The following is a 25,498-nucleotide window of genomic DNA, read 5'->3' as shown; positions in this document are numbered from 1 at the left end:
TTAATCATTACAATGTCATCATGAAAAAACCTGTCAACAGTTTCGATAACAATGTTAACAATGAATCGGCAATATATGATATAAGAAAAGAACTTGGTGGTGGGGACCACGGAAGACTATACCTGATTGAAAAAGAAAAACTTAATCTTAAACATGGTACTGTGAGACGCTTAATCAAATTATTTGAGAATATAAATGCTACTTCGGCAAATAAATAATATAAGTTGAAATATGACTCAAAAATCAGAATTCAGAACACTATTCAGTTAATATTAATATCGCATAATAACATAATACTAAAAACATTGTATTGTTATATATTTAAGAATAAATTGTAAGTAATTGTTAATAAAGATATATTCAAACATAATATATTCTATCAAAACTATTACAATTAAATAATTACATCAAAATAAATTACATACATACCTCTTTCACACTGTTTCTGAGGTCTTTATTTTTTTTTAAGCCAGAAAAAGATCTTTCTGGCGTTGAAGTAGAAACAGGGAGATAACACAACATTTTTAGTAATATAAATATATTTGGGAATATGATAGAATTGATAGGGTCTCAACGCCTGATGGCATCCAATGCATTAGAAGGCAGCATTTCATCATTGTTTGTTACTATTACTAGCCCTTTGAGTTTTTATTTCCAAATTTGTAACTCTTATCAATTATTTATCACAATGCACCACGATGTAGGTATTATCGATTTTGTGCAATGCACTTCAGGCACTATTACACCTGGGGCATAATAATATAAATTTACTATACTAATATATCAAGTATTTATTCATTTACATAAAAAAAAAAGTTTAAAAATAAAAATTTTAAATTTCAGAATTTTAGAATTTTAGAAGGGGGTTTGAACCCTCCCCCCCCCCGTAAATACGGCCCTGATGCAGCGAAGATTAATAAATTATTTTTTGATAATAATATAATTGAGCCGAATTTAAATTATTAAGCCGTATAGTGTACAAATATAAATTAAGACTAATTATATTTCCAAGAAATGTAAAATAAAAATGTTACCATTGAATCTACTACAGAAATTAAATATGTACACGAAAAGCATTTTCAGCAGAGATCACTCAAAAAAATATGAACATTGTATAGAAATATTAGCTCTAGTTATTTCAATAAGCTGTGTTTAATTAATAACTTTTTAAAAGTGTTTACCAAATTATTTTAATATTAAATATAAAAAACGTATCTAAGTAACTATTACCATTGATTAAATATACATGTTATATATGTAATTAATATATTAATATGTATATTTAATCAATGTTATTACTCTACTATAACTAAATAACAATAAATTATTGTTACTATAGATTTAAAAATCAACCTTTTTTTTTTTTTTGGGAAAAAATCAAAATAGTACGATCGGTACATTTTATCCAAAACCTGCTGTTGGGAGTAAACGGGAACGTCGCTGTTTACAGAAAAAAATCTTCATTCAATAGGATTCGCGTCAATGTTTATTATTTAAATTATATTTATAATAATTATTAAAAGTTAATAATTGTTATTCCACTAAAAAAACGGACCCGTTGTCGTGGACAAAATTGATTTTTATTATTTTCGTATGTGACCTCATCAGCAACGTTAAACAATAGAGTACACACACACACGTTCATAAGCGTAAAGTCATAACGGTTGTACGTACGCGATAAATAATGGCAGTTTGTACATTGTTATTGTTATATTGATACACCGGGTAGGCAATAATATGGTGGCACGTTTGTTCGGTGATAATGCGTTCATGGATTTATATCGTTCCACGTATATTTTATCGCCTCCCGATAATACACCCAGGTACATTATCGGTTTCATTGATCCGTAAACGTCTTTGCACGCACTCGCATAAAACGTAATACACGGTCAATACACGTCAAGTTTTAAGAGCACATAAATGGGTGAAGGGTCAAGATGTATAACACAACCGAATGTTCGTCGCGGAGCACAATAAGTGGATTAGATAGAACAGCAATACGGTATCAAAGAGCGGTGGTCAAATGAAGCCGACGTACGTTATTCCAGACCATTGCGTTGTTATGTCATCAGGACACAATACTGAAATACTACCTATTATACACATAATGCGCAGTGTCTTCGAAGTTAAGACGCGAACCATGTATAGAAGTTGCTGTTATAGCGGTTCGTTTTTAAAAACTAAGGACGACAGATAAATATCATAGACACTGTTATAAGGTAAAATTTATAACCGTGCACAATCAACCCTCTGGTATTGAAAAAAATAATAAATAAATAAATACAAAAATTGTCCTTCTCGATGTACCAGTATAATGCCCACGCGTGATGTTATTCTACGTGGTGTGATGCAATGGGATAAAATACGATGCCTTATAATTTATACGGTGTCGAGATATTGCGTTGTTCCCGGAATCGGTATCGTAAAATTGATGCCGCTTTTTAATAACACCCCAAATCGGTACAAATGCTATCACCACTCACCCTGTACATGCGACGGTCGGTGACGATTCGCCGTACCATCGACAATCGTAGAATAAATATTACATTTGTATACATATCCGCATTATGTGCACGCATTGTACGTTGATAATAATAATATAATACCTACCTGCAGCTTATACGGTTGTCGTCAATCGTCGCTGCCGACAATTTCCTTTGAAAATATCCTTCTTTTTATTTTCCTGTCGTTTTGTCGGCGGCAACATAATCGTCGTCGTCCAACTGTCGGCACGATTGAAGAAAACCTTTTTGTCCCGATTGATACTCGACTGCAGCTAATTACAGACCGGTATCTACGCGTGCATCGTTGATTACTGTATTACTGTTCACGTGTGTTATTTCACCTACCCAGGTAATGTAGTACATATTACACACTATATTATGTACACCTCGTTCTCAGCATAAAATTTTTTTTTTCTTAGGATCTCATTACGGAAACGATTTCATCGACAACTGAGAAAAATGCATGCAGTTTAGTCTTAATATAGTATAATACATATATTAAAATACAATATAGGTATAAAGAACACTGGTGTAACTAAAAGTTCCATTTAAGGCTGAAATGGTGATTGAGTCTTCAATATTCAACTTAAAACGGTTTTGAGTGAAAAAGGTTCGGTAGATAAATTTATATTTTTTAAGATGGTTGATAAGTATTTGAACAAAATTGGTTAATAAGGTAGGTTTAGAAGTTGAAGAAGGGAAGGTCCCTCTTTTTTATATAATTTACATTTTTCTTACCTCCATTTATTTTTTCCACAGTTATAAATCCCTTTATTATTATAGTTATATACAACAATTATCTATTTATTATAAAATTATTATATAAAATATATTTTTAATATTTTTTTTTTTTTGAATGATCCTTACAATTGCAATCAAACGTTAGGAGCACGAATTTAAGGTTGAGCATAAATCTTACCAACTGGCCAAAATCCAGTCTTTTAATAACACTTATATTATTTTACTGGTTTTTTAGATAAATTAGTAGTACATTAATTAAATATTTAATGTGATATAGCAAAACCTAATCATAATCTAAAATCAAATAAAAACAATTATTATGTGTATTCGAACTGTAAAATAATTTTACTCTTCCAATTTATCGAATGCTAAATTATTGCTTACACTGGAAAATGGTTGTAATCATATGAGTTTTTTTTTTTTTTGAGAAGCTTTAAATTTTAATTAATTAGCATCGTTCATCTGCATTGAAAATAATAATTACTTTTTTTTTTCAATTCATGTTCATCCAATAACTTGAATACATTACTATGTTAATTCATTTCCTATGCATAAATTCATGTATATTATCTAATTAAGTCTAAATTTTTTAGGTACTATATAATTACTTTTATATTCGAGTTTTCAAATCAATTACATTATAAATATAACTGCAAACATAGACAGAGATCTGTATTTATTACTTTGCATAAGTAAACAATTGAAAATGATTCCCAATGAAGAGTAAATTTATCGACGATACATTTGTATCGTTTATAAATAAATATAATTGTTTAGTGATACATAAAATTATATATATATATATAAAGGTTGCCCTTATTTATGAACTTTCAAATTTTTAGTTTCTCACCCTCCCAATTTTTCATTACCATACGAAAGTGATGTGAATTAAATTTAGTGATGATTAATAACCTCCTTAAGGTGCCGCAAGAGGGTTAAATATTGATAAATAGGGTAGTTTTAGGGTTATTCTGATTTAATTCATTATATATTGCATTCAGCATAATAGTGTATAGAACCTTAATTATAGATTCAAGTACTCTCTATAAAAAACGCACAAAATTTCTCGTAAATCTATTATTTTCTATAAAAATCTGTCGATATATGTCCTTATCATTTTTCGGACAACTCAGTTTTAATATATCTCTATTATGAGAGTGTAACGAAACATGAAAAACATCATTAAACTATATCTTTATCTATTTGATTTTTTTTTTTTGGATATTTCTACACAATAAATAATCTTGTTATTTGTAGATAACAAAAATAATATTAAATTCAAATCTTAATTGTATATTAAATTGTATTTCTTATCGAGCTTTTCTTATTCAGTTATAACACACTGTCACTTTGTGCATTATTGTCTATTTTTGTACTGTTCAGTGTTCTGTTCATTATTCAATGTTCATAAATCACGATACCGTATAGCATTTATGCTTAACATTATTTTATTTACGAATAATATTTGGAAAAAAGTGCATAGTTCTATAAATTAATATTGAATATTTATTATAAAATGGCTTCATCATTATCACATTTTGTTTTACGTACGCATGATGAAGTATATTTAGTTGGAAATGTGAACAACCAAGTCGTTGGCAATAAGTTACCATCTATCAAACAATTTTTGAGTGTGCTATTTTATAATTTGAGACATGTAAAATTGAATTTGCGGGAAAGTGCAAGATTGATATTCAAGGAAATAGTATTATTTTTGTAAAAAGCGAGAATACCAGTTCAATAAGAACAGCATTGTATTTTAAAATTGCAAAAATGATATCAAAACTTATGAGAGTTACAAAAATCGGCTAAAAGAGCATCAGAAAAAAAATACTAAAAATGACAATGAGTTCAATGAAGAAAAATTAAATGACTTATTTGATGTACCTCATTCGAATGCATTATATATGATGAAAATTGAGGAAGATAAAAAGTTTAACTAATGCAAAGAGAAAAGGGAAGACTGGGATACATGTTGGGAACTGATAAAAATTTGGCAAAAAAAAGAAAACAGGATCTTTGTCAATTTACAAAAAATCGAACAACGTCGAAAAAGAGCGAAAATAGAAATTGAACAATTTGGTAAGTAATGTTGATAAATTTACAATTTAAATAACATATTAAGAACTATTTAGTATTTTTTTTACTAATTAAAAGTATATTTAAATTTTTTTAGATCACACCGTACAAATATATTTTAATACTGATAGCAGTTCAAATGAAGAAGATTGATATAGAAGAAGAAGACATAACACCAAGTCCACCAAGTCCATCACGTAGTAAGAAATAGAGAAGATCAAGAGATTTTATGACTCCTAAACTACTCGCTGCGTTAGATAAATGTAAATTAAGTGATCGCGATACTGTTCATATAATAATATGAACTGTTGATGCCTTAGGTAATGATGTTTTTAAATTAATAATAAACCGATCAACAATTCAACGTGATCGAATAAGGTTCCGAGAAATTAAAACTATTGAACTTCAAAAAAATTAAATTTGCTAGAAAAAGAGTCTCTTGTTTTACATCGGGATGGAAAACTTCTACCAGATATTACATATGGAAAATCAAAAGTATGTAGATTACCTGTAATTGTTTCGTTTGAGGGAATAACTTAATTATTTGGTATGCCAAAGCTCAAAAGTGGTACTGGAGAACAACAAGACAACAAGCAAATGCAATATTTGATATTTTAAATGATTGGGGTGAAACAAATAAAGTACAAGCTTTATGTTGTGATACGACGGCATCAAACACAGGTCGGTTAAATGATGCCTGTATTGTATTGGAATAACTGATAGGACGAAATCTTTTATACTTACCTTGTAGGCGACATATATTCGAATTAGTGCTAAGAAGTGTTTTTGGAGTTAAATTAAAAATAAATACTATTAGTCCTGATGTACCTATTTTTAAAAAATTCCCACAAGTCTGGCCCGAAATTTACCAAAAAAAAAATAAAGCTATAATAAGGTAAAGCTGCAACACCATCTGTTATGTTTTCATCACACGACAATGAATGTTCCTATAAATGTAAAAATGGCATCACATTCTTTAGATTTTCTACTGTCTATAATTTATGTAATAATAGGAGGAAACTTTATCATCACTTGACGAATATTTACTTGACAACATATTGACAGTAAAAATTATAAAAAATTATTAAGTGTTAAAAGGAAATGCTCGATCATTGGAATACTGAAAATATTTCGCAGTAGCTCGAAGTAGCTCAGTATATGGCGATGGGTTGCTTATGGATATCCTACTAACAAGCAACTCAAACTAACGATACTCAAGTAAGTATCCGTCGTGTCAACTGGGAGTTAGCTCATGTGAAGGAGACCTTACTATGTTTATGACGAATGAAATTATAAGTACTATTTTAAATATTTTATTTTTGTACATAAATCAGTTATCATAACCTATTTTTATATGATTTTTGTCAATTAAATGTCAACTAATTATTGTTAGAATTAATCTTGAGAATCAATATTTTCTTATTTTTTAAATATTAGAATTTTAAACTATATAGTTTATAATAGTTGTAAAAAGTAATACGATCTAATTTCCTTTGAGCTCTTTTAAATTTCGTTGAGAGATTAGTAATCCTCTTTTATCTGTATTTTTTTATTTTATTTATTTTTTTTTTTTTTTTGTAAGTATTGATATTTTGTGAGAGTTCTTATATATTTTGAAAATCTGAGTATAAAACAACGAATATAAGAATGGTAAAATTTCTAATATCTTTTCAGGTATGGAAATAATAAATGGAATGAAAATTTTATTATCTATTAATTTTGACGATAAATTATTGTTAATATGCTTCAATACGAAATACATAGATGTCAATGTAAATTGTCTGTCTTCGGCTGCAATTATTGCAACTACCACTGACGATGCCTTTTGCGTACTATCTCCTATTCAGCATAAATCATGCTTAACGTGTTTCTTTTTTAACTTAAATAAATATAATTACTATGGGACCCAGAATCTAATAATATGCGTCCTGGGACCCATTGCCCTGAATCACTGCGCAATGACACCATCGCCGTTGACAGCAATACCTTGTTGTCTTGTATTACCGATATATGAGCGCTTACATTCGGTATTCAGTGTTAGTATCGCCTGATAGGGACCATTTTGTAGTTTGTGAATAATAAATAATAAATTTATACTGAATTTACTCGTTCCTACTCGTTCCATCTATGTAATCGTTACCGAATACAGCGGTAACGACCCACCACTAATTTGAATAGATCTATAAAATAGATGCATGCGTGTATGCATCAATATTGCATATACTATGCGCCGTGTTCCATTAAAATGATTTAAATTGTTTTTTGATTTCGTCAGATAACTAATGAAATAGATTCATAAATTATTTAAATGTATTGTTAAAAATAAAAATATTTGTTTTAAAATCATTATTATAGTAGCGGTCTTGTGTTTTTGTATTCTTACCACTTATGTAATGTACGTATAGTAATTGTATTATCGATTAGATAATAAACAATATCGTCCGGTCGGGTATTAAAAGCATGAGTTGCCACTCCTAATTCAACGCAGCGTCAGTGACACTGCCAAATTATGTTGCATTTCATTTTATTTTTATAATTATTTAATTATAAAATTATTAGTTAAATATACAGTTTGCTAATTATAAACATATTTTGTGTTCAAATAAAAATATCAATATTATATATATTAATAATATATTATATATTATATTATATTATATATTAATAATAATTATGGATCCTACATTTGGACGAAACACCATTTTTTATCATGTTTAAAAAGTTAATTTTCCACTTCTAAAATGATTAAGATTCACAGCTGTAGTTATTTTCGATGTTAGATTTTAATCCTTACCATTGCTAAAATTAAAATTTACACATTTATGTAGACATTCAGTAGATAAATATTTTAAGGTTTTGGCTAAGAAAAAAAAATAATAAACAAAAATCAATAAAGGGATGTATATTTATTTTTCATTATAAATAATTTTATCCATTCGATATAAATTATTAAATTACATTTTTAAATATCATCAATAAAATTTATCTAATGAATATATATATATATTTTCAAAGTGGTCCGCAAGATCATTTGGATTGGCTATAGATGGCTTGATCTATAGTCTCGATGTCGACGAGGATACCGAGTAATAATCGAATATTATAACATCGAATAATCGATAATCAAACAGATACTAATTTTGGTGCAAATTACAAATTCTACTTTCGACTACCTGTGTTCTTGCTACCCCTGTAGGGCTTAAATAGATTTGTTAGGGTTTAATGGTGTAAGCTATACATCGTAAAATGCTCAATAAAAAATAAGTTGGTTGTCTGAAAAATGTAATCAATCAAGCTCATCTATACTGTGTTTAAATAAGTTATAGGTTAAAAAAAACACAGTACACTATAGATTTCTACAGTATAATAGTCATGTATAGGCCGTTGTTATGTGAAAAATAATGGGTCGGTAAAAATATTCATTGCCTTCGACTTAAAACTCTGCGCACGCCTAAAATCCAATATACCCAATATACAACAATATATAAGCTATTATTAATTTTTTAACTGAAGGGCTTACAAATATTTTTTCTCGTTATTTTTTCTATTACCAACATATGGCATATTACACATAATTTAGCTGTTATTCAGTACTACAGTACTGTTTTATATTAATAATATATATCATATTAGGTACACCAATTACATTAGCAAAGCTTAATAACACAATATTTTTATCTTTTATTCATTATTTTGGTTTATTTTTTCCAAACTCACAGATGGATCATCGTAACACCCGTAAATAATCATAACCCTAATTATCTATCTCATTTCTTTGTACCCTCTTTAAATAAATGTATACCCCTCTTTCTTTTACGCAAAACCGAATTTCCCGTCCGGGTGCTATAACGATGTCATAACAGCAACCCAGCGTCGGGTGCGTTACCCCAGCACCCGTACTTTCGAAATCATGACTTGTAATCAAGCAGTATTATATACTTTTTTTTGTTCAATTTTGTACAACCAAAATTAAATTTTGTACAACCCTCAAACCTCGCCGAAATTCAATTTCACTTTACGGGTGCTGTGGTAACGTTACCCCAGCAACCGGATCAATTATTTTTTACAAATTTCAACTTTAAACCGTACAGTATTATGTACTTTATTTTGTACAAATTTGGTTATATAAAATTGTACAAAATAAAGTACATAATACTGTTTGATTACAATTCATGATTTCGAAAGTACGGGTGCTGGGGTAACGCACCTTCCAGCGTCTGGATTAATACTTACTATTTGTAAGAATCTTTGTTTGTCGATTTGCCTAAATGTCATGACTATGAACAAATTACTTTAGGTAGTTCTTCACCTGCAAAAAGATTTACAATAACTAAAACACTAAAATGTTTAGGGCATATAAGGTATTTGGTCTATATAACCATGTGCAGATGTGTTTAAGACCTGCTTCTCACTGCTCATCGATGATAGATAATCATATTATAATATAACATAGTTATATAGACTCGAATAACTTATATCCTCCAAAAATTCTAGTTTTTTTTAGTTTTTGTAAATCATTTTTGTAGGCAAAGAATTACCTAAAGTAATTTGTTCATATTTATTTATTATTACATTTAGTCGAATCGAAAAACAAAGATTCTTAAAAACAGAAAGTATTAATCCAGTCGCGTGGTGCTACTATGACGTTGTTATAGCACGCGGACGAGGAATTCGGTTTTGCGTAAAAGGCAGAGAGTTACAAAATGTTTAATGGAGGGCACGAATACAAATCGGGTACAAAAAAAAAAGATAAATAAAGCGTCTTGATGATTTACGGGTGCTACGACGACTTGTCTGTTTACAGTTTAGTAATTCCATATCTCTCCCAATTTGTGTTGTTCATCGAAATTTCTATTTTTCTCTTCATCGTTGAAATTGTATAAAATGTTTTTTTTACGTTTGTTGGATAGAATGGGGTTTCGTTTGTTGGCTGATTTTTGGCTTCTTTTGTTTTTTGATTTTAGTTTTAATGTTTGGGAAGTTTTGTACGGATCAATGTAAGGGTCAACTATATGTTTAGGCCACTTGTCAAAACCATTTCCTACCTAAAAAATATAAAGACCAAATTATGTTTCTCATAATTTTGTTATTTTTAAAAAATTATTATTCTTTTAACCAACATTTTTTAAATACTCGATACCGTAATTATAGATTATAGTTGATAAATATATCACTCAAATAGTGAAATCCGTATCTCCCACATGGATCAAATAAATTATTTTATTTTGACTCCCTTACCAGTTTTTACAAGTTTGTATATAAGTTGATAAATTCCGATTCCAATCATCATTGACAAATTATAATATAATACTTTCCGATTAAATAATAGTGGAACAAATTAAATTATACTCAACCAAATAAGTTTAAATACAGGAATTTATAAGTTCAGACTAATATTTAAGATTTGCACATTTTTTAGTACACATTTGTTAATTTTTATGATTATAATTTACCAAAATATATAGATTATTGGCCGCCGAAGTTAATTAAGTAATATTGCATTATACAAATTATTTAAAATGAACTCACACCAATATTTATTAGTAGAAACATATTCCAATAATTTCATAATCAGTTAGTGTTAAGACTGGGTAATATTTTGCATACAATTTTCACTTTGAAAGATGTTAATTTTGTAACTTTCACCCTTCTTGAAATATTAAGATATTATTTATTTTTAAATAATTTATAAGGTCATCACTAGATGGTCAATTATGTTGATAATACTAATATATTAATAATACTTAATACATTAATAAAATATATGCTATAATTTATAAATTTTAAGACAAATCATATTATTTTATTAATTTAAAATTTGAATTCAAATAGCAATACTATGTAAATGTTATAAATTTATATTAATACATAGATCATTATAATTATTTATAAATACATATAATTAATAATTATAAAATATTTAAAAAATCATAAACTAAGAAATTTATTGAATTAATAAGTTCTAAAGCTTTTTTTCAAACTAATTTATAAAAATCTATACAATTTCTATAACATTAATCACTTTTATATGTTTGTTGAATTTTGTACTACAGTTTAAATTAAATTTTTTTCATCAAAATTAAATATTTCATGAAACTTTCATAAAATACTTATCTCAAAAAAATTAATTTCATGATATTTTAAAACCCTAATGTCAATAGTTAACCATAACTACAATTTATAAGAAACCATTAAGTTAACTAGAATATAAATTGCATATTTTTTTGAATGAAACAATTTTTAGGAACTGACAAGTATTAAAATATTGTAATACTTACGTTAGCTTTTTTATTGGGACCTTTAAATGGTATTTCCACAGTTTTTGGTTTTGGAATCTTTCGATACGTTGGTTGAAAGTCTTTTGTAAAGTAAGGATTTTTTTGAAAGTAGGTATTGGGTCCAGAACATGATTTATACGGTATTTCAATCTGCCTCTTTGGTTTCTTTGGGACATCATATGGACTGACTCTACAAATATATTGAAATATAAAACTTCTAAGATCAAAAACTAAGTGTGGTGCAGGGTTCGGTTCAAGAACTCAACTGTTCCCACCAGTGTCTCATATTTTTTAGAATTTAGCATTTATGTTATTCATAAATATATAATACAACATATTATAATTTATATACAAGAAAACATAAAACTCATTTTTATCTTCAGTGGGTGAATAACAGTTAATTAGGATCAAATTATGCCACTTATATTTAAGTTCTATATAACATAGACGGTCATTTATAGGTTTGAAATTTGTAATTTGTGGTAGGTAATTTTCTTTAACCATAAACCCTACAACTCTATCATGTTTGTCCCCCCGTTATAAAATAGAGCCATTCCTTAAGACTTCAAGCTACCTGAACTTGTTCATCTCACTTTTTGAATAGCAGTTAAATCCATCTCGTATCGCTCAAGACACGATATAGATGTCGTCTAAGCTCCAGTCCTAAACAAAGATCGCACGTTCCATGTTCCAATTTGTAAATCCGTAATCTCTTTCATCCGAGACTTAAAATAATGTTGTTGTTTCTTAACATTTACTTTTTTTTAAGTGGTAGGGTTGTCGGCCCCCAACCTAAAGGACCAGTCCACACCAACTAATTAAATTCAGTGTGGGGCTCGGGGCCCCAGGTTCGCCAAACCCGTAGTATTAGTTGCTTAGTACCCCCCTGAGGGTATAATATATCTTATTTACTTTGTTTAATTGTCATGGCTAATTTTAATAATTAAAAGTCATAAATATAGAACTAATTATTTTTAATCTTTTTCAGATATGATTCATACATAAATAATATAGATGATTCTTTTTTTAATATTATATGCTTGAATAAAAAATAATTGTGAATGCACATTTTGAGGAATTACTCTTATTTTTGGAAAATTAAGTAAATAGTAAAAAAAAAAAACAGATACCTATATTAATCTTGACTAAGACGTGAATGACACATTTTCTTGTCACTATAAAATACCTGGTTTAGGGTGCCCGTTATTTTTGAAGTTTTAAAATTCGAGAAGTGACGCCTGAGAATTTTTTCCTATGGGCCTAAAAATAAAATCTATAAAATTTGAGCTTTATATAATATGATTAACAAGGCGCTCTCTAAGCTCAAAGTTTAGAAAAAATTTAAAAATTTGTAGTTTTTTAGATATTATCGCACAAATTTTGTTTTTTTTCTTAGAAGTCAGTAAAAACTATTTTTGTAAAAATGAGTTAACGCAACAATTTATAGTTACACATATTTTAGTAAAAATAAATTAGATCAATTTAAGTAATTACAATTTTTTTTGTATCTTTAATATTTAAAAAGATAACTGCTAAAAAACATAAAAACGGGAATTTTTCACAAAATATTTGCGCTCTGTTAATCATATTATATAAAACTCAAATTTTGTATATTTTATTTTTAGATTCATTGGAAAAGATTCCCAGGCGTCACTCCTTGAATTTGAAGAAAAAAATCGTTCATTTATAAATATCGGACACCCTAACCTGGTTACAATATAATGTTTTCTAATACAAAAAATACCAAAATTTTGGTATAATAAATTTTGTAAAAAATATCTAAATGCTAATTTTTATGACTTTGATTTTGTAGAATATGATATTGTTAACATTTCTTTAATTATCAATAATTTGCCTATAATTGTAGTATGTATGTATAGTAGTGGCGTATTCAGGATTTTTCTTCTGTGGGGGGGGGGTATTGTATTTTATAGTTATATAAAATAAATTATTTTGTACATATTACATATTAAAAAAAAATAATAAAAATAGCAATGATTTTTTTTTTTTTTTTTTTTAATAGGACATAATATAATAGACCAACATTTTATATAATAAAACAAACCTCTACTTAATAAACATGAATATAATACAATGAATAAAAATCATTAACAATACCTATTTAATTACTTTTTAACATTTTTAATTAATTTTATTATTAAATAACAAAAAATTTAAGTGACAATTTTAACCTTTGAGCCTTTCCGCTGTTATCAAATGTATCAAATATTCGATTAACTGAAATTTCAATGGATCTATGAATAGATAATAATTTGAGTTCGACAAATCTTGACTCTGAAGTTGAATTCGCAATTCGCGACCGATGCACAATATTATATGCATTAAATACCTACTACCACAAATAAATAATTGTAAAGTGTTAATACTAAAATGTTTAAATAGTTTTATTTTTTTAGCGATTTTCATAGACCATAAATATAATTTTCTCAACATTTCAGGGGGCTTCAGCCCCCCTCATCCCCTCCCCTTATGGCAAAGCCACTGATGTATAGGTCACCTTCATCTGATCGTATGGGTTTTCAAAAATTTGCAAAAATATGTCTTTAACAACTTAAATTTGAGTACTGGTACACGTACTTGGCAAACAAAAAACATAAACACAAATTGAATTAGTACAAAAACAACTAATAATTATGATTATTTAGATTTGTTATCAGAAAACGGTTTATGTTTCAATTTAATTACAAGATTATCAAATAGACAAAAACACTCGTGTTTAGATCATGCGTCATCAGAAACAATTATAATTATAATCAAGCCTGGGAATTAAAGAGTTAATAAGTTAAAAGTTAAGTTAAAAGTTAAGGTTATTTAACTTATTAACGTAACTTATTTCATTACTGATTAACTTGAAACAAAACATTATTTTTTCATTTATCCCAATCAAGTTAATATTGATATTCAAAACTATAAACATATTTTTGTAAAATACCATATTCGATAAGATGGTTATGGATTTAGAAAATATAAAAATAAATATTGTGAAGAATTTTTTAGATAAAAGCATAATATTTATTACAGTATTTAACTAATAATAGGGGTTCCGTCGGTCTCAGGAAAAGTAGTCAACCGTCTTCGTTTTAAATAATGCTCTTCATCTTGCTGAAAAATTTATTATTTTTCTATGATCTGAATATTTCAATAAAAATTTCGTAAATCTCAACACAGCATTTTAAACATGTAATTATATGTGTCCAATTTTATTTGTCCTCCAAAATTAATATAGGTATGTGCATTTTTTGTTTTGTTTGGCTCGTATTGTACCTATATCACGAATGCACGGCAATAGACATACAATAAATACGATAATATACTATATTATAATACGCTATATATATATATGTATACTAATTATATACTCGTAGACAGGCATTAACGTAGGCTCGTCGCTCAGTAAAGTGTGTTACACGTACGAAAAGCCAAATGCAATACTACTAAATAAAAGTGCGGATAAAAGTATTTATTTTTATCAAAATATATAATTAAAAATACAAGATATGTAAAATAAAAAAAAATTTAATTTTTAATAAGCACTATAAGCTTGGTACATAATAATACATTTAAATAATACGTCAGATTATTAACTATAATATTAAGTAAATGTTGCCATAGTTCCCGGGCATAAGGATCAATTTAAAAATTAAAAAATTTAAAAAAAAAAACAATAATATCATTATTAAATTATACATTTAATTATATACTTTAGTAAATTCATTGAAGTATAAAATCTTCGTCGTCGACAAACAATGGGAAACCATGAATAATTTTAAGTTTTCAAAAATAAATCGACATCGATTGAGACGCAATATATTCTTGTAACGGATTAAGGACCTTTCCACGTCAACAGAAGCTATAGGTGCAAATTTGAAAGTTTTAATTCAGTAGGTCTGAAGCGAGTCTCGTGACGTACGGCTAGAGCTGTTGGTAATTTAAAGCATATTTTTAATTAAATTTAATGGCGATAACTGTAATATTTTCAAAATAGGAGAATATTAAACAAAAATAAATAAGACAAAGGAAAAAAATATGTAAACCACTTCAAATATGTAAGAATACGTAGTATCAACCATAGCTTAAAACATTTAGACAGTCCTGAAACATATTTCTATAGCAGAATCGTTCGATTACCATAAATCATGACAAATATGTACATACATACAAATCAGTACCCTAGTAAAAGAATTGACGCGACAACATATATCAGCACAGTGATAAATAAACGGCTGCCGGCGTAAGCAAATATTTATGGAGAGAAGGTTTTATAAACGAACAAATTTACTGACTATTTTCTAAAACAAAATTCTATAACACTAATACCTCTAAATTTTTTGATGATTATCGACTACAAAAATAGGTATTTCTATATCCCCCACATGCTTTCCCTAACACTGGCTCTACATTCTATAGTGGGGGGGGGGGGCAGTAATTCAATCGCGCACTCGATAAAGTATAAACAAAAAGTGGTGCGACAATACGTTTTTGATAACACTGTGAAAAACTACTCATACCAATAAGAATAACAATAGTGCGAGATAAAACCCCGAAATCACTATAAAGTAATCTCGCTATACTCTTGTAAACAAGGATCTCCACTGAGATCCTTCGATCATTAAGGATTAACCACGTATATTTTCACGATTCTAGACACAGTTCATAAATCTAAGTAAAATTTTTACATACATGTGTAAAGGAAATTTAGATAAACCAATATCTGCATATCCGGGGCCTCTTGTGTTGGTCGGTCTAGTTTTTATATTGGGAAGCTCTGGTTTTTTCGTCGGTGATGCTTTGCGACGATTTGACATTGCTTGAAATAAACACAACATAAGTTAAAAAAACTATTTTTACAAAGTAACATTTATATTTTTTGTAGACACATTAAAATTGTGAATACTCGTATACCTGGGCGTTTAGGACCAAATGTTCCGTAGTAATCGCCAGGAGTGGAATGGTGTTTCGAACCGGGCCAAGGTACAAAAGGTTTGATATCGGAGTTTTCAACACGATGCGATCTAAAAAATAGAAAAACTAGATCATAAGTTAACTGTATAAGTGAATTCAAACCTTAGGCGTGCGTAAACCTGTATTTTATAGGATGCCTACAATACTTTAGGGCCTTATCTTAACAAAACGTGTAGGTATATTTAATAAATGATAATGTATGAATAATTAAATAAACATAACTTTAATTTTTTATTTTATATTGTGGTTTATTAGTCTCAATAAATATGTTCTCATTGAATTTCGTATATTTTCCTCAGAAAACTTCAATTATTTATGATTTGTACTTATGGCAGTCAATTGTAGCTGTTACATTATCATAAAAAGTGTTTGCGCAACAATTTTAAGCATTTATTTTTTCTTTTTCTGTCACAAAACAATGTTTATTTTTACTAAATATTTCAGAATAAATTGCACTAAATTTGAGAAACATCAGTTAAAATGGTTAAATTATAGGGCTCCGTTTACAACATTTCTGGGGGTGTCCGTGCACACCCGGCACCAACCGTGCGCACGCCTATGATTATAATCACTCACAATTTGCACCTTGAAATACAATCGATGTATGCACATTATAATTCGTTATAACACTATAGTGGTAGGTATTGATGGAGTGTATTTTTATAGATTTCTGCTGTAATTCGAAAATTAGTCGACCGTACTTGTCGTGTAAATGAAAAAAAAAAAGGGATCTTGCAAACTAAACGTAGTTACCGGATAAACTCAAAAAAGATTTGATGACTGATTCTAAATGGTAAAAATTCTGTCCACCAAACCGTAGGTCAAGATTTGGACACCATCGATGATAGATTAAATTATTTCAATTCTTTAATCACGATCTTGTAATCTTATGGTAAAATAATGATTTTTTTTTTCGAATTTGTTAAAATAATATGTTTGTTCAATTTTTTGGTTAATAACCAGTAAAAATTTGAAACCATTTACGATTGTTCCTGGGAAATCGACGGAAGAAGGATTGAGTTCAGGTTTCACTAGTTCAATGATATCAATGATTTTAAGGTAATTTTAGTCCATTTTTTTTTCGAAAGATATGTTTGAAGACAACGGCAAAGGATTCATTATTTCTCGTTTTGCGTTCAGCCCACTTCTGTAGCAATGAACATAGAAGTGAGCATGAAATTAGCAAGGTTACTCGTCACTCGCGCTGATCGTGCTTCTCGCAGTGTATTGCATTGCCCGACGCTACCGTCAGCAGCGGTTGAGCAGCGACGAGCAACAGTGTAACCGGCAACGCGAGCCCGTGTTCACGAATTCAGTTATCACGCAGAAATGTGCGAAGTAGGACGTTGAGCGCACGTAATTTTTGCGATGTTTTCATTTTTTTTATTTTACTTTCGTACACGTGCACTTGGTTTGAATAGTAACCAGGGACGCCCACAGAAATGTAGCTCAGGGGAGGGCAAAAAAATTGTAAGTACCTAAATACTTCGGGTCCGGTGAATTGCGTCCCAAAAAAAAATATTAATACACAGATAGGTGAATTGCGTCCCCAATATTTTTTCCGAATAGGTGAATTGCGTCCCCGATACTTTTTGAAATGTTACACACAAAATATTTCATTCTAAGCGATATAACTGCAGAACAGCAGAACCTTTATTTTATTTTATTTGTATTGATATCTTTTATCGGAATATCCAAGAATTAAATAATATTTTATCTCACATGACCGTTTCAGTATCAATGCAATACGCGCGTTTAGAATCGGACTGAGTATATTTTTACATTTATATTCGACCGTTCGCGACAACAATTGCGATAACATATAATTACTATATAATATTTGTGATTTCAAATTTCCCAACATATTATGCAGTTGACAAGCAGTCGTCCGTCAGTCCGCAGTCGTCAATCGTCAGTATACTGCAGTGTAATTTTTTATTTATTATTAATTTTAAATGGAGTTTTCAATAAGTGAAAAAAATAAAAAAATAGTTATAATTGAAGGTTTTAAATTTCGATTCCAAAAACTATTAAGAAATGACATACAACGTTGGTGCTGCTGTATAAAATCTTGTAAATGTTTTTTTTAAATGTGAAAATAATTTTAATATAATAGAACAATCTAAAGAGCATAATCACCCAAAACCAGAACAAAAATTATTAAATCGACAAAATATTAGTAATTCTCTCAAAAGAAATGCTATAGATGATATTTCGTCAACACCATCGAAACTTTTACAAGTAGAATTAAAAAATAATGACAACTAGCGATGTGGCACTAATTAAAAGAAATATTCGTTATGCACGTACATCTGTTCACTCAAAACTACCGAATAGCCTTTCCGAACTACACGATTCTTTATGTGTGTACGAAATAAAAACCAATAAACTGGAAAAATTTTTATTAGTGAATGACAAACCAAATGGCATAGTTGGTTTTTCAACGATATCAAATTTAGAGGTATTATGCAAAGTACAACATATTTATATTGATGGTACATTTAAATCGTGTCCAAAATTTTTTATGCAAGTTTTTACAATTCATGGACTCCATAATGATAATTACGTGCCTCTTATATATTTTTTACCACAAAACAAACACACTGAAACGTATGTGCAATTATTTAAACATGTATTACATCATTGTGATACAAATGGTTTCCTGTTTTCTCCTACATATGTCCACATCGATTTTGAATCCGCAATACATTCTGCTGTAAGACATGTATTACCTACAGCTCAAATTAAGGGATGTCGTTTTCATCTAGGGCAAAGTTGGTGGAGAAAAATACAGTCTCTTGGTTTGACAAAAGTTTTTAAAGATTATAATTCTGAAAAAAGGGCAATTTTTAAAGTATTTATTTGGGTTGCCTTTCTTACATTCAGATGAGGTAGAAGAATGCTTTCAAAATGATTTGCAATCCATTTTACTTATTGAAGACGAACAAATTAATAAATTCATAGATTACATATTTAAAACTTACATTACAAAAGATGCTAGTTTTCCACCATATCTCTGGGCTGAATTTACACCAACAACAAATCAGACAACCAATAGTTGTGAGGCATTCCACTCTAAATTAAATAATCTATTTATCTCTAGTCATCCAAATATTTACAATTTTATTGATGTTATAAAAAATATTCAATCCGAAACATATATAAAAATTACGTAGTAATGGACAAAGAAAATCACGTCAAATTATCGAAAAAGAAAATTATATTGGAGAAAAAATGATTGAATATAATAATAAATTACTGACCAGATTTGAATACGTCAAAGCCGTTTCATTTAAATTTTTACCAGTTTAATATACTTTTATAATAATTTTACTATTTTTTACATAAATAATTGACGAATAATTAAATAATTGACCTACAAATGTTATTAATGTTTAGTATGAAAATGTATTGTATATACTTATTGGATTTTTTTTATTTAATTTGTAAATTATATTTCAACTAATGTATTAACTTAGTATATTTTATGTATTTGTTACATACCGAGTATTAAAATATAACAGGGACGCAATTCACCTAGTATTAAATTACAACAGGGACGCAATTCACCTAGTTTTATGGAAATGGGACGCAATTCACCTAACGCCAAATACTTATAGGAAGATTTACTGCTACATATTTCATCTACTCATATTTTGTATTACTATCATTAATAATTTTTTAAAAATCAAAACTCATTTAAGTTTATATAAAATTACATTATTAGTTATTAGTTTTAATATTTATAAGAAAAAATATAATAAAGTTTAAACAAAAAACAACTTTATTTGATTGAATTCGCATCATATTTTATTATTTTATTCAAAAAGTAATGTCAATCTCCTTTTGTTCGAAGCAAATAAATTAATTGAATCATCATTTGTTGATTAAAAAAATGTTAGATACTTATTAGATACAAGGATTGTCGAATAGTCACTGAATACCCAAGATCAGCTTTATGTAAAATAACTTTCAATTTTGTAAGTGACGCGAAAATCTCAGGAGGGGCAATGGCCCCCACTGCCCCCCCCCCATCCGGGCGTCCCTGCTAGTAAAGTTTAAGCTCCTGGTCGACCTCGCTAAACGGACGATACAGAAATAATTGCAGCTCCGGCACCGAGTTTAAACATACATATGTATCATTAATTTCTAGAAATTGTACTACTGATTCGTTGCTCCTCCAATCAGCTTGGCGCATTCTAAGTCAATTGGAATGCACGCGCGCAAGAGTGAACAAAATGACGTGAATATTACGCGAAAGACCATTTTGGCGGTAGCTGATCGAGCAGAATATAAACACGAAACGCATTTGCCCGGCCGGTAAAGTTGCTAAAAAATTAGCAGGACAATGTAAACACTCATTGGTTCTGACGCTGACGGTAAATTATTTCGGGAAGTAAATTCGACAGCGCGAGGAGCAATGGCAATGGCTGAGGACGTACGATTAGTTACTGCTGCTATAATTTACAAGGCAATGTGAACGCTTACCGCAGTCGACGATGCCACAGACGTATTTTGAGGAGTAAACGCCGGCGGCGTGAGTAGCAGGGGCAGCGGCTGAATGTAGAAGAGGTATAAGCCCGGTATTAAATTAAGTTGAAGGGTATTACTGTTTTCGTGTTTTGTACGTTTAAAAATCGTTTTAAATAATATAAAATCTAAGAAAAATAATTAAATTCAGTCGATTTTCGTTATTTATATCAAATCGCACGGCCAGTTTTTAAAAATAATAACCTTGTATAAAGCCCTTGATACGGCGATTTCCATTTTTCATTTTCATACAACCTTTTGAATTTTTTATCGAAATAATGGTCTAGTACTCCACTTTTGGTTTTTACTCCACTTGGATACATTTGTGAAAACTTCAAGTCCCTAATGGGTTTTGCTGAAATTAATCATATTATTAATACATATTCAAAAAAAAAAAACGTTTAAAATAATATTTTCGCTTACATTTTCCGATTTCGTCATATTTGTCACCAAGCAAGTACGGCATTTCTGAAAATAGACCAATACGATCCATATCGTTTTTTTCTTTGTGTCTGGTTCATATTTACTTTCGACATGATACTAATTTATTTTACACGTTAAATATTATTTAGTATAAAAATCAAATGTTAGTCCTCAAATTATTGAAAATTTTTAAATGTTAAATATTATTTATTTGTTTCTATTGAAAACCATTTAAAAAATATCAGTTAAAATAAGTGTTACTATATAAACAGACAATTATTTATAATAGGCCAGTCAAATTAGACTAGTTTTTTGAGAATAAACAAACTACTATTATTTTTATCAAAAAACATAATCGAGTTTAAAATATAGAGCGCTAAATTCTCCATAAAATAATGAGCTTGGTTAAAAATGAAGATTGATAATTTACGTTGAAAATTATCGTTTTTAAAGTTCTTTTTTAAAAAATTAATTTTTTTTTTTTTAGTTTTTGTAGTTTTTTGTGGTTCTTTTTAAATTTGTCGAACATACGACAAAAAGTCATACTACTTAAATTGTAAAGATTGTAATTTTGCATTTAACGTTCAATTTAATAGTTTTGACAAAGTATGAAAGTTTAAAAATAGATTTCGAAATTAGACCCTTTTAAACCACCAGTTATAAATGAACGGCAATTATGCGTTGGAAATACGTTTGTAATAAATTCGTATATTATATTAACTTTATATTAATTTTCCCTTGTCTGAAAAATGCTGTAATTGTTTCACATCCATTGAAAGCATGGGAAAATAATATGTTGTTCTTAACATGTTTTATATATTTGAAATTGTTACCACTATAACACATATGGTCCGATTTTCCTTTTCCTGGCTCAAATAATAAATGTTAAACAAAATGAAGATACCAGAGCTGTCAGTAGGACCAAAAGATCAGTGTCTTCGCCCACCATAACAACACAATCTGTACTGTTTGCAAGCCCTATAATACTGCGAACAATTAAAGCGTCAACATCATCGACATCATAATAACATTTTCATTTTCATTGTAAAATAAATATAAGACATTCCTTGTTTGCATCATTTGATAGGAATTGCTCTTGAGACATAATCGCACTCATTGTCTCGTCAAAAAAAACATTTGCAGCTTCATAACTTCTTGCTCTTCGATAACGTTATGCTGATTTAGTGATTTTAGTTAAGTCATATGGATATCCATCAAATACAATGGTGGCACCACTCAGTGGCGCACAGAAGTATTTTGAGAGCACATGCAACTAAAAAAAGTTACCCACCCGCCCACCAAATGTAGCAAAAAAAATGTTGTAATGTTATGGTTGTTAATTCTTTTTTTAATTAAAATCAATTTTTCAATTTTATTTCACTCAGTTTTATAATTAATTCATTTTAGTTTTTGTTCATACTTTTTTTTTTTGCTTTTTTTAAAAAAAAATATACTTCATAATATACTTGTTTGCTTTTTTAAAACAATTGTTTGTTATTTATTATGCTTTAAAATCCAAGCCTTAATAATAACACACTAATATGTTTAAAAATAATAATCGGCAATAACGACCGATAACGAATGACGAGTGTTTACAAAGTTAATTTTAAAAATAAATTACACAACATAGTGTAATAGTAATTACTAATATTTTACCGTATGGGACAATGCTGCCGGTCGACCAAACACTGCTCAGTGTTCGTGTTTACATGCGTACACACTATATGTACACTTCCGGTGTTGAAGGAAACAAATTTAATGTTCGATACGATAAAATGTATGTAATAAATCATATTATGTATTATATGTAGTTAGTTGTTCGAAAAATACAGTTTAATAAAAGTTATTTTTTTAAAAATTCGTAAACATACAACTAGTATTCTTCTTTTCATTAACTTTAGTAGGGGTGCGTTCGTCCCGTCGTCCAAGCCACGAACCGCCACTGCACATAGCACAGTTGGTCTCAACTAGGCTCCAGTAAAATGTACCTTTCAACCTCTTTTGAATTCTCTTATCACATAAAACGCCCGATACTTCTATTCATTTCATCCACTTATTCATGTGTTTTTACATCCATTCCAAAACCTCCGTATTTTTGTACAAATGATCCGAAATATTTAGTTCTCGACTTCACCTATCACATCAACACTTAATGTCATTGGTCTCCTCATACTCTCAACTTCTTGGTATCTTCCTCCAAAATCATACTATGTTGTATTTCTACTAATCCTCAATCGCTTTCCTTTTATAATAAATTATATTTGTTCAACATCAAATCATATTTTTGCTGCCGAACCATGAAATTCCAGAATCGAGCCAAAATGTTTTCTTTTGGAAAAATCAATTGCAGACAATGGAACAAAAGTTTTGAAACTAGTCATCGGTAAATACTAATAAGTTCTAGATCAGTGATTTCCACTCTTGGGAGGGGGGGTTCTTCCAGGGGTAAATTTAGGTATTGCATGGAAAGGGATTAAAGAGATGATGAAATAACTAGGATTTTGTTGTTTAAATAATTATGTCAATTTACAATCAATACAATTGAAAACAAATTAATTTAAATAAAAGAAATAAGTCATTAGTTGTATTATATTATATTGCATCATACAACTGATGACTTATTTCTTTTTATCTAAATTCTTCTTTTCCTTCATCTAGCTCTTGATACCCTCTAAGAGTTTTCATCTTAATCAATAAACCTCTCAATTTTTCTCGTTCTCGGGCTAATTCTTTGTAATCTTGAACACCCATTTGGTCAAAGTCTTCTTCCACTACGTCTAACCATATTTTCTATAGTTGCAGAGCCTATTCAATACAAACAGACAATCAAATCTTTCCTCTTTATAATATTAATATGATAAGTAATAATAATAATAATAAATAATAATATAAATTATATTTATTAATTTATAAGTTTTATTGTGAACAATAACATTGTTGTTTTTTTTTTTACCTGTAATTCAATTTGCTCATAGTAAAACTGTCAAAAATCTAGCAAGAAATATTTGATTTTGAAGTAATTAAAGGTCAAAGAAAAGTGACAAAAATATCGAATAGTAGGATAAGAATAATTAAACAAGTATAGGAAGGGTTTAAAACAACTTATTTTTACGATAAAGCAACCAATTCTGATATCACATCGGAAATCATCAGAGAGGGATCAAACGATGATCGAATGACAAATTCATTGTAAAAACAATATTTATATTATATCAAGGTATGTAATGTATTTCTTGGTTTCAGACCTATTAAAAAATCACAGAGATTATGACTTAAATTACCAAAACTGCCAAGCCATAGTTGATTTGAATCTGGTCATTGAAGTGTGTTTCAAGCACTTGTACATCTCACTGGTGTCACAAGATATCTTGTTACATCTTGACATAAACCAATTTCATACTCATTTGATTAAAATAACAATCATATAGAAATTAGTTCTTTATGTGAAAATATAATATGTGCAAACAAAATTATATCATGACTATAAATATATTCTTAAAATTAGAAATTTTTATCAATTGTTTGTACAATTTTCTTAACATAACAATAACAAATTTAATAAGTACATAATAATTAAACAGAATTCTAAAACATAGATTTAGTAATTTGTTAACCAAATAGATTCATTTTACCACAGAGAGCATTTATTTAAGTCATTGGTTTTAACTACAAAAATTATAAACAATCATTTTTGAGAATATTTTAATTTTTTATAAATACAAACAATAATTTAATAAGTGTTTCATATTTAAAAAAATAAGACTAATACTATAAAAAAAAAAAAAAAATGGCGTAATAATTTTTTTTCAAAACCAACTTAAGTTTTATTATTTAGTAATTATGTACATTTGAACACCTCTATAACAAGAAAATACTGACTATACGAATCCTGATAAACTGATAATAACATTTAATTTAAACAAAAAAATTTAAATTAAATAATATAATACAATAAAATAA

At 28.6% G+C, this 25,498-nt stretch overlaps 1 protein-coding gene across 1 annotated transcript; it reads right to left on the bottom strand.

The window, feature by feature from the left end:
• Positions 1–10,122: 10,122 nt before the first annotated feature.
• Positions 10,123–21,608, bottom strand: LOC112684769 (UPF0602 protein C4orf47 homolog). The gene is given in 7 exon segments (XM_025556432.1): positions 10,123–10,251; positions 10,253–10,369; positions 11,603–11,792; positions 16,304–16,430; positions 16,526–16,635; positions 21,320–21,470; positions 21,539–21,608. Coding segments are annotated over 7 exon segments (894 nt in total).
• Between the last annotated feature and the right edge of the window lie 3,890 nt (positions 21,609–25,498).

The sequence above is a fragment of the Sipha flava genome, unplaced genomic scaffold (assembly GCF_003268045.1).
Source record: "Sipha flava isolate LNK unplaced genomic scaffold, YSA_version1 257_pilon_pilon, whole genome shotgun sequence".
Classification (NCBI taxonomy): Eukaryota; Metazoa; Arthropoda; class Insecta; order Hemiptera; family Aphididae; genus Sipha; species Sipha flava.
Note: the sequence above shows the minus strand (reverse complement) of the source record. Positions and strands in the feature narration are given on the sequence as shown.